The following is an 11,140-nucleotide window of genomic DNA, read 5'->3' as shown; positions in this document are numbered from 1 at the left end:
AATAGAAGTTTCCAAAGGCGGAGGATTCCAGAAGGTACTCTCTGGCGTTAAAAAAAGTCACAGGGGGAAAAGAAAAGTCTCGCGCGGCCTGTACTGCGCACGCGCGCGGGGGGGGTTTTGCGTCCTCTCGCGAGAGGAAGGTGCCATCTCTATTCCGGAGTGGTCCCCAGCGGTTGTTAGAAAGCGCCTGTTCTCCTTCGCCCACCATGGCGTCCGTGGGGACCCTCGCCTTCGATGAGTATGGGCGCCCCTTCCTCATCATCAAGGATCAAGACCGCAAGTCCCGTCTCATGGGGCTTGAGGCCCTCAAGGTAACGGCCCGGAACGCGAGGCAGCGGGATGAAGGGAGGCGGCCGGAGCGCTCGTGTGCGCCTGCGCTGGCCCGGGAGCCGGTCAGCCATGTGCTGGCCCGAAAGGTCGACGAGAATCCCCGGTTCCGAGGGGCCGCTCTGGGCGCGGGACGGGGCGTAGAGGCCTCACCCGAAGGTGGGGTGGGGAGGGCCGCCCGGCCCCTCCGAGCTGGGTGGGGCCGCATCCATCAGCTCACCTGGGGAGCCGGCCTGCGGCCCCCGAAACGGAAGGTGTCCCGCAATGGTAGAAAGTAGTTAGAGGCGTGGGAAAGGGGGCGTGCGACCTGCCGCGTGCCCCCGGAGTGGCTGCTTGCAGGAAGGTTACTAATGACCGTGGAGGGAGCTCTTCCAGCTTCTGCTGCAAGGAACTGTCCGGTCCACACGCACGTGTTTGAAAGGGTGGAGCCCAGTTGGCTGCAGATTATGATGCTTCCCCCCAAGTTGGAGCTCTGGAACCCCCATCTCAGGGAAACAAAGAAGTTACCCTGAGGGAAGGCAGAGCCGAATTGTTGGGTAGGAAGGAATGAAGAGGGCCAAGCCCCAGAGCTTAGAACCCAGATGAGAAAGGAGTGTCATTGACCAGTGTTGCCACAGAAAACGCAGAGGAAGGAGGGAGCCCCGTCTGAGGTTTGATGCGTACCAGTCATGCCTCCAGGTTTGAGGTGTCCTTGTTCACCCAGTGTTAGGGTTTTTATTTAAACAGATTTAGAAATAATAACACCACCTCACTGACTCCAGCTACACAACCTCTGTCGACCCGGTTTCTCAGTGGGGATTTTCTGTCGTGCCAAGGACTTGATAGTGTATTGAAGTGTCTGAAGAAGTGGACAGAGCGATCGTAGACGCTTGGTTCTGTTTCCTTTCTAGAGGAATTATTTTTTAGGTAGTATGATGCATTATGTATTCAGTTCCATCCCCCACCTCAGGAGACTTGCAGATTAAGTAACATTCCAACAGACAGAAATTTTACCAATGTTAACAGGTTTGTGCTAACTGCATGGACTGTTGTAGGTGGTCCTCACTCAGGGTAGGTCTGTTTACAAAATTAGGCACTAAGGGACACGGTCATAGGCAAATTGCCAAAGATTTCACAGCTGCTATGATAGAGAAGGTATGACTTCAGTCTACCTGAGTCAAAGCTGGTGGTCCAAAGCAGTGAGCTTAGCCTTGGCATTCAGGGCCAGATTATTTGTTCTATGTGTGATGTTGAACTGTTGGTCTCTGCCCAATATATACCCTTTAGCCAACCAAAAATATCCTTGGGCACCCAGAGAGTCATTTCCCTGTGGTGGGTATTCAAAAGGCCCATTGTGAATACATACTTTCAAAGTGCAATTTAAGAGTCACCAGAGTTGCAAAGACAAATGAACTTGGTGTTTTGTAATCAGCCATTGAGGGTGACAGGAGAAGTTCATGAACTGTGTACTTGCACAGGTCTGAAGATGCCCAAGATTTCTGTGGTTAGAGAAGTTTATATCCACCTGCACCTTGGGGATGAGTTACAGAGTGCTATGGAGTGCTTTGCCTTTGAACTTCAGTATGAAGGCGCAAGAGTCCTTTTAAACCTTTGGAATTGTTTCTAAAGGACTCTTTAGAAAATGAGTTAATTAGCAAACAGGAAGTGGAGGGAATATGGCTTTGGAATTCTGTAGGATGATGTTGACCTGAGTTGGTGGTGGCAAGGATAAAAGAACGTGACATTGAAGGAAATGAGAGCCAGGCATGTCTGGGAACAGGGAAGGGTCCTTCCAAACTTGTATAGTTAGTATTTTAATAACATTAATGTAAATCCTGGTGTGGGGAGATTGTTGTCATTAACACCTGAGTTAGAAGAATTTCAATGAAAACTCATGAACCAGACCAGATGTTGCAGTGAAGCTGCGGGGTGTATTCCTAGAGTGTAAGGATCAAAATCTCAGGCTTACGAGGGTAGTGGTATGGGTGCTGTAAGATTGGGTGTTCTGGGTCAGCCCCTTTGACTGTTGAGGTTCTTCTGTTTAGGGGCATGTTGTTGGCCCTTGATCTTGTAGGACTTCTGATGCACTGAGCCAGCCAAGATGACAGAAAGTACCATGTGCTTGGTGTGGGTGAAGGTCACATGACCATAATGCATATGTGGGTAAGGGTCACATACACTGTTCTCCAGTGAAGTTCTACATTACCCGGGGTATAGATAAAATAGGCATACAGATTAAACCTTTACTGGAAATAAATCAGAAAAAAACATTAACTTTAAACAATGTAACTTTGCTGTTTATTAAAGACAAAGGGCAGACTTGTGTAATAATGAGATGTCTGTGTGTTGGTTTGGGGTTTTTTTAGATTTATTTATTCTATGTGTATGTGTGAGTACCTTCAAGTATGTATGGTGCACTCTGTTGCCTCTGGAGGTCAGAAGAACTAGAGTCCAGGCCATTGGGAGCTGCTGTGTGGGTGCTGGGAACTGGACCTGGGTCTCCTGCAAGAGCAAGTGCTCTTGACGGCTGAGCCATCCTGTGCGTGCCGGGCAGTGCTGTCAGTGAGCCACTCCGGCCCTTACTCTCCAAGTGTGGCCTGTCGTTGTTCAGGGGTTTCGGGTGGAAGATGAATCTGAGAGCAGTCTCCAGCTTCCGCGCCCCGTTGGGGTCACTGGTAGAAATTCTTAGCCATCATTCAGAACTTGCCTTTTGAAAATAGTGTTTGCTAAGAATGTTAGCAAGGGTGGCTCTCCTGTGTGGGGTTAATGCTGTATATCTCTACAGTGAGCATTAGTGAAAACTGAAGGTGTTCTGTGTTTACAGATGGACGTTGTGTTCTCAGAGTTCAGTAATGGAGACAGCATGCTTCCTTCCCATGCTGAAAATGCCTGACACTAAAGCTTGTAGCTGTGTTATTGCTCAAGTCAGACCTCTCTGTTGATGTAGAAATTTCTAGATTTTAGAGATTACATCCGAGGGCCGTTTTTCCCCCTTAACATCAACTGTATACCTTTATTTTTTGAAATGACGTGTAACGTGTGCTTTTTCTGTTCCATTTAGTCTCACATTATGGCTGCAAAAGCTGTAGCAAACACAATGAGAACATCACTGGGACCAAACGGTGAGAGAACCATTGATATTTTTAATAAAGGTTTGAAGTCATTGTGCAGTCAATAGCACCTTCAGAAATGCAGTGGAGCAGTCTTCCAGCTCAGTTCAGCCAAGCCGCTCTGAGTGTCTGGGCTTATAGGTACAGTGTGCCCACAGCTTTAGATAGGCCTTTTTTCATTTCATTAGCATGTTCCAGAGCACACCAGTGTCTTGAGTTAATACTGTATGTAACAGTGTTCTGTATATTCGATTAGCTGATGGAAAGATATCTTTGGTGGATGTTTTATACGTGTTGAATTACTCGTTTCTAATTAATTTCATGGTAAGAATTGAGATGCTCTCTAACCCCTGTAGTAGTTGACAATACTGGTTACACATTGTGTTGTCCAACTTCTTTCTGAACGTTTGTCTTTTAGGGCTGGATAAGATGATGGTAGATAAGGATGGCGATGTAACTGTAACAAATGATGGTGCCACCATTCTAAGCATGATGGATGTTGATCATCAGATTGCCAAGCTTATGGTCGAACTGTCCAAATCCCAGGATGATGAAATTGGAGATGGAACCACAGGAGTGGTTGGTAAGAAAAGAAACAGCCTTTCTAACTTCAGAGGTTGTTTAGAATCGGAACACGAGCTGATGTTTCCGCATCCAGTCCTGAGAACAGTGGAGCAGACTGGAGTGGGACATGTTATGGCACACGTGAGCCAGACTGAGAATTCAGTGTTGGGAAAGAACAGAGAGGAGGCAGGGAGAGTTAGCAGTGAGGTAGGACAGCTTCTGGTGTGTGCTTTAAGCTAAAGGTTGTTCCCATAAATGTGGAGAAGGTAAAATTTTGGCTTGTGGGTTGCATTATATTTTATCAGTGTTCATTGTCCTTGAGCTGACAGCTCTATCCTGATTATACAGAGAATGTCCTGGTTGTCATAACAAAACATAGGAGGGAATGACATGCCTTGATTCCTGCTCCTAATTCTCAAAGGGTTAACTGGAAAAGGTGTATGCATCTGAAGAGAAAACAGGCATTATCCTGTTTGTTTTTACTTTTCTTAGCATTGTTTCCCTGAGATTTGAAATCTTCAAAATGATCCAAAGTTTGAGGGCCAGCAAGGTGGCTCATCTTGCCAGTAAAGCCTAAAGCCTGAATTTGATCCTTGTAATCTGGAGAGAGCTGACTCCGGCTTGTTATCCCTCACCTCCACACCCATGCATGCTTGTGATACATACAAAAATAAATCTAATTTTAATTGCTTTACAGGTCAAAGGAGATGAAAACACATTAGCAGAGTTAGCTTTGCTTCAACCAATTTAAAGTCATTCATTCAACACTCTTAGAACTTACAGCAGTGCTTGGAGTGCAACAGGTTTTAAATTAGCAGAACCAAACTCATTTCTGTCACCAAGATTGGAAGGGAAATGTGTTGATGCTTAGGGATCAGGCACTCAGCAGCCCTCCACAAGCCAGGATTCCCTGGCCACAGAAAAACAGTTTGCTACTTTACATTTAAAGTGTTGTTCTTGCATTGTGGCCTACGTCTTTCTGTTTGTACATTTACTGTGAGGAGGGTCATAGGACGATCAGAAGACAACTTTTGGAGTCCGGTCTACTATGTGAATTCCAGTGCTGTCAGTATTGGCAGGAAGCGCCTTCCTTAAACCACAGACCCATCTCACTGCCCCCACTTGCCTAAGTGTTTATTAGTCAAATTCATTTTTAAGGGGCAGCTTATTAGACCTTGACTATGATCAAACTAAGAGAAAGAGAGAGAGGGCCTCCTCCCTTTCCATCATAGCCTTAGCTTCTAAGGTTATATCCAGCCCAATTCTAGAACTTTCTTAGTTTTGTAACTTAAACTGGTTGTCTATTGTCTCACTTGCAGTCCTGGCTGGTGCTTTGTTGGAAGAAGCTGAGCAGCTGCTGGACCGAGGCATCCACCCAATCAGAATTGCCGACGGCTATGAACAGGCTGCCCGAATTGCTATAGATCACCTGGACAAGATCAGTGATCATGTGCTTGTTGACATAAACAACCCTGAACCCCTAATTCAGACTGCAAAAACCACGCTGGGCTCCAAAGTGTAGGTGTCCTGTCAGTAGAACAGTGTGGTGTGCAAGCCTGTCCTTTGGAGGATGGCTGTTCACTGTTCTAAAAGGCGGCAGTATGGTTTGCTGAAGTTGCTGTTAGATTTGCTTGTTCTTCTAACACTTTTTCCCGTCCCCTCTTCACTAGGAAGTCATTCTAGGGGAGCATTTGTGTTTTTATCCAATAAGCAAATGGACTGCTCTAAAGTTTTAATGTCATTGGGAGGATGGTCTTAACATTGACCTTCCTTCCTGTCTTACAATTTCTGTCAATATCTCTTAATGTCTGCTCTTGCCCCTGACGATTAAGTGGTCTCGGCCTAGGGGTGTTCCTCTCTAAGTGGCTGAAACTCCAGTCTGCTGCCGAAATGTGGCATTAAAACCCAGCAAAAGTATAACTACACATGAACTCATTTTATTTAGTAGCACATAGTAGGAGCTTTATTATGACATTTCATAAGTGTTTCCTTGTACTTTGCTCCTGTTTGTCCCCCTCCTGCTCGATACCACTTTTTTAAATGTAAATATTCATAAAAATGTGGGAGAAAATGGGGTAATTGTCTTTATTTCCCCGTTATTACTCATTTTACATTTGTGTGTGCGTGTACAACTTGTGGGAGTCTGCTCTCTCCTACCAGGTGGGTCAGCAGGCTTGGCAGCAAGTGCTTTGACCCATAGAGCTATCTCGCCAGCCTTATAACTCTTTGTTAAGTCACCTAATGATGTGAGCAGTATTTAAATGCAAAGCTGTTGAAGTTTTTGTATATCTGGTAGTTTTAGCAGAAGGAATGGTCTCAATAAAAGGCAAATGCAGTAAATACCCAGAACAGAAACAAGGCTAGAATGTAGTTAGTATCCGCGTAGATAACTGAGAATCCTGCTCTAAGGTGGACCTGGCCACCCCCAGATGATTTGTACATTTTTAGAGGAAAATCAAAGTACACTTAGGTGTCAAGACTTGCAAGTAGAGTTAGTTCCAATCATAAGGTGCTTGCACAGCTCAGATTTATTGCTTTGCCTAGGCCATTAGTGTCCCCGGTTTGCTTTGAACTTGGAAAGGAACACTAGTTTTCCTAGACCCATTGTTGAATTGCATGACGTGCTGGATTGCTTACTGTAGTAGTGTAAGGAATATGAGAAAGGTGTCTTTTCTCAGGGTGAACAGCTGTCATCGACAAATGGCTGAAATCGCTGTGAATGCCGTCCTCTCTGTGGCAGACATGGAGCGAAGAGATGTTGACTTCGAGCTCATCAAAGTGGAAGGCAAAGTGGGCGGGAGGCTGGAGGACACAGAACTTATAAAGGGTGTGATCGTTGATAAGGACTTCAGTCACCCACAGATGCCAAAAGTAAGTTAGTGCTCCTGCACTTGCCCACTGCTCTGAACTAAAAACCCTCCACTTACGGTGTTACTGCTTTCCCCTAGAAAGTGGAGAATGCTAAGATTGCAATTCTCACGTGTCCATTTGAGCCACCTAAACCAAAGACAAAGCACAAGCTGGATGTGACCTCTGTGGAGGACTACAAAGCCCTGCAGAAATACGAAAAGGAGAAGTTCGAAGAGATGATTGAACAGGTCAGTCCTCTGCTGCTCCCTGAACCAACTCCGCAGGACTAACTGAATTACCATCTGGGGACTTTGTCACATAGCTACAAATAATGTGCAGTGCAGCCTGTGTTCAGTGTCAGTTGTAAAAATAAGTACAGTAAGAAAAACCAAATGGCATAATAGGAAAGCAGTTGGTTTGCCCTGAACTTCCTTGAGGGTTTGGCGTCTTAGCTGTGCCTTTGGTTAGCAGCTCTCCGGGGCTTGAGTGGAGCAAATGAGAGCTGTGAGTAAGAGGAATTGGAGCACAGTTGGAGAGCAGAGTGGGTTAGTTGGTGGTGTTTTAGTACTGGAAGGAGATTAGGGTGCACACTTGGGTATTTCTTCTCTGTGTGCTTTCCTGTTCTTTCAGTGCACGGACTTCACACACTCTGCTGTGCGTCCCCCCTTTTTTTCAGGTCATGTAATAAGGACCAAATAACTACTTGTTTACTGATAAGAGTTATGGCATTTCTTTTCCCAGATTAAAGAAACTGGTGCTAACCTGGCTATTTGCCAGTGGGGCTTTGATGATGAAGCCAATCATTTACTTCTTCAGAATGCCCTCCCTGCAGTTCGCTGGGTAGGAGGACCTGAGATTGAGGTAGGAGGCTGGCATTCAGAGCCCTTGCTGAGTGTGGGGTGAACCTGCAATGTATGCTTTGTATTAGGTGCCACTTTGACAGCTTGCCTGAAATAACCATCGCACACCAAAAAGCAACAGCTTAGAGAAAGAGTAACTGGAAGAACATTCTAGAATCATCTTTATTTGAATGACAGTGTGTTGTGGAGTCAGCTCTCTGGGCTTCCCTGTTAACTTTCAGGGCAGGAAAGCCTGGCACTGTTTCTTCAGTGGCAGCAGAATAGGAACAGCTCTCCTAAGCCCTGGGCTGGACAAGCTTTGCTTCTCTTCTCCTTCTGCAGCCTGCTGTACTGTGGGGGCATGTGAGCTGGGTTTGCAGACAAGGCCGCCCAGACTGTAAGACTGAGTTGGGGTTAACTATGATAGAGCTGGGTAGCACCAGCGCCCCAGAGCCTGTTGGTCTAGCAAGACATTGAAACTTTGCCCATCCCAGAACAAGGTGGTCTTATGTTAGATGTGGTTTATTTGTGGTCCACTTGGAAGTTCACTAGCATTGATCACACTGTCTGTCCTCTAATAGCTGATCGCCATTGCAACAGGAGGGCGGATCGTCCCCAGGTTCTCAGAGCTTACCCCTGAGAAGTTGGGCTTTGCCGGTGTGGTGCGCGAGATCTCGTTTGGCACTACAAAAGACAAAATGCTGGTAATTGAGCAGTGTAAGAACTCTAGAGCTGTGACCATTTTCATCAGAGGAGGAAACAAGATGGTAAGAATCTGTCCTTGAGCTGGGAGGTGGCTCAGTTGGTCCAGGGTTTTGGTCCAACTGCATGAGGAGCTGAGACATGACCTTCTTCCCAGATCATTGAAGAAGCAAAACGATCCCTCCATGATGCCTTGTGTGTCATCCGGAACCTCATCCGAGACAATCGAGTTGTATATGGAGGAGGGGCTGCTGAAATAGCCTGCGCTCTGGCAGTCAGTAAAGAAGCAGATAAGGTAACGGGCAGAATCGCAGTGAGAACTACTGTCTGTGGTTCAAGACATGTTTTATATCCCACCACCTTCATTCTGTAGATAAAGTAACCATGGTTTCATGTCCTAAGTTTTCCGGTGCATACTTAGGGAACTGCTGTTGGGTCAGGTTGGCTCTTGCCAAGTGTGCTCACTGCCCCTGTGCCCTTCCAGTGTCCGACTTTGGAGCAGTATGCCATGAGAGCTTTTGCAGATGCCTTGGAGGTCATCCCCATGGCCCTTTCAGAAAACAGTGGCATGAATCCCATCCAGACCATGACTGAAGTCCGAGCCAAACAAGTGAAGGAGTCCAACCCTGCCCTTGGAATTGACTGTTTGCATAAGGGCACAAATGGTGAGTTGTTGGTCTGGGGTTCTGTGAGTGAACCAGGTTTCCACTGACTTGGAAGATGTGTACTCTTGCTGTGTGGAGTAGTACATACCACAAGGCTGTCTGTTGTGAGTTCTTGAATGTACTTGGCTAGTTAAGTTCTTGGTTTGAGTATTTGAGTTGATTGCTGTGGGACCTAGTCTTAGTGACACACTACACTCATTTTACTACAGTACAGTACTGTCATCCTTCACACAGATGTCTGTCAGATTTCATACAATGCAGTTCCATTAACAGCATGCCACCTGGCTGTCCTGTGACTGTGGAGTTTTGGTAGATTTATAACTAGCAGCTTGGCAATTCAGTTGTTGAAAGAATGGCAGACATTTAACTTGGTGGAACTTTGCTACATTACTAATAGACCATGCCTGCATTCCTGCAATGAATTCAACCACAGAACTTGATGGTTTAGGAAAGTATTTTGACAATAGCAACTCCAGCATCCAAAACAAAAGAACAACTCTTTTAACTTTTGTTGATATTCTGACATGAAGTGTCTACTGATTGAGCGTTACAGAGACATGATTTCACTGCTGTGCCTCTGGTGCTTTGAGATGTCATGTTACTGACCCATGAGCCCTGGCAGTTCTACCATTTTTTACAATGTAAGCATGTCCTCGGTACTAAGGAAATTCATCTGAAGATGACATGGGAGAAATTGACTGCTACAGCTTTGGGATTTTCAGTTTGGGTTTTTGTTTATCTGTTAAAATTTATAAGCTGTGTGGTGGTGGCACACACCTTTAATCCCATCACTCAGGCAGAAGCAGGCAGATCTCTTGAGTTCAAGGCCAGCCTGGTCTGCAGAGTGAGTTCCAGAATAGCAGAGCTACACAGAGAAACCCTGTTTCAAAATTTTTTCTTTTATGTGCATGAGTGTTTTCCCTCGGTGCACTTAAGTGTGTATTGCTTGTGTGTCTAGTACTCTTGGAGACTGGAAGAGAGCACTGGGATCCCCTGGACCTGGAGTTAACCGGATGGGTGTAAGCTGCTGTGTGGGGCTGGGAACTCAGGTTCTCTCTAAGAGTGCTTGATACTCTTAATCACTGAGCCATCTCCAGCCCTTCTTTTTACATATACAGTTCTTATTTACTTCATTGTTGAACACTTTGATATGGATATAGATGGATATAGATGCAGATATGATGAATTCTGAATACTCTTGCCCCTATACCCTGTTTTCCTCCCTATAAATCTTTTTCCTACATTCCTACCTTTAGTTCTATTAGAGTTTAACCAGGGCTATCTCTATGACCATAGGTTTGTAAAATTGTCCGTTGGAGCCCAGTGGGCTCTCTCTCGTGGGCACAACTGAAGACATCACCCAGAGTCCACCAGGGGCCAGTAGTTAGCAGGGAGAGGTAGGGCCCCATGAGCCTTTCTCTGTCCGTGACTAACAAATGGCACAGTCTTAAACCATTTTTGTTTTTGAAGTGGAATTTTGCTATGTTGTCTAGGCTGACCTTGAACCTCAGCCTCCCCAGTAACTAGGAGCACAGATAAGCACACTACAGCCTGCTACGTGTCTTAAGCTTTGTGGTGACTGCATGAATTCAACGGCTTGTTGACAGTAAATTTGGGTGCTCTGAGACCACTGATTCCTATATTTGTTTTTCAGATATGCAGCACCAGCATGTCATAGAAACTTTGATTGGCAAAAAGCAGCAGATCTCTCTTGCCACACAGATGGTTAGAATGATTCTGAAGATTGATGACATCCGTAAGCCTGGAGAATCTGAAGAATAAAATATACCGTCCACCACTGTGACTAATAAAGGGTGTGTTGTGCTGTGTCTGCACTGACCACTGGTCCTCTCGGTGTGTGATGCTGGAATAAAAGCAGCTCTTTGGTAACTGTGCCCCTTGTTCAGAGCTCAGTGCAGGATACCTTCTCATGGCTTCTGTGTTCATTAGATATCGTTAAGCATCCTTCATCTGCACTTAATCATGTGAGGAAGCAGATACAGATGACAGATACTGGTTCAACAGCTTAGCTGTCCTGTTGTTGGGGTTTTGTTCTACAGTTGACAGGACATGAGCTCCCGTCAGAAAGCAGAGGCAGGGCAGT

General features: G+C 45.8%; 1 protein-coding gene across 1 annotated transcript; it reads left to right on the top strand.

Moving 5' to 3' along the window:
* Positions 1-76: 76 nt before the first annotated feature.
* Positions 77-10,959, top strand: Cct5 (chaperonin containing TCP1 subunit 5). Its single transcript, XM_036207014.1, has 11 exons — positions 77-311; positions 3,368-3,428; positions 3,835-3,999; positions 5,300-5,498; positions 6,659-6,851; positions 6,929-7,078; positions 7,572-7,691; positions 8,251-8,436; positions 8,529-8,666; positions 8,856-9,036; positions 10,691-10,959. Exons 1-11 carry the CDS (start codon positions 207-209, stop codon positions 10,816-10,818), a joined length of 1,626 nt encoding a protein of 541 aa, XP_036062907.1. The 5' UTR covers positions 77-206; the 3' UTR covers positions 10,819-10,959.
* Positions 10,960-11,140: the final 181 nt, after the last annotated feature.

The sequence above is a fragment of the Onychomys torridus genome, chromosome 15 (assembly GCF_903995425.1).
Source record: "Onychomys torridus chromosome 15, mOncTor1.1, whole genome shotgun sequence".
Classification (NCBI taxonomy): Eukaryota; Metazoa; Chordata; class Mammalia; order Rodentia; family Cricetidae; genus Onychomys; species Onychomys torridus.
This window is presented reverse-complemented; position numbering and strand designations above follow the sequence as displayed.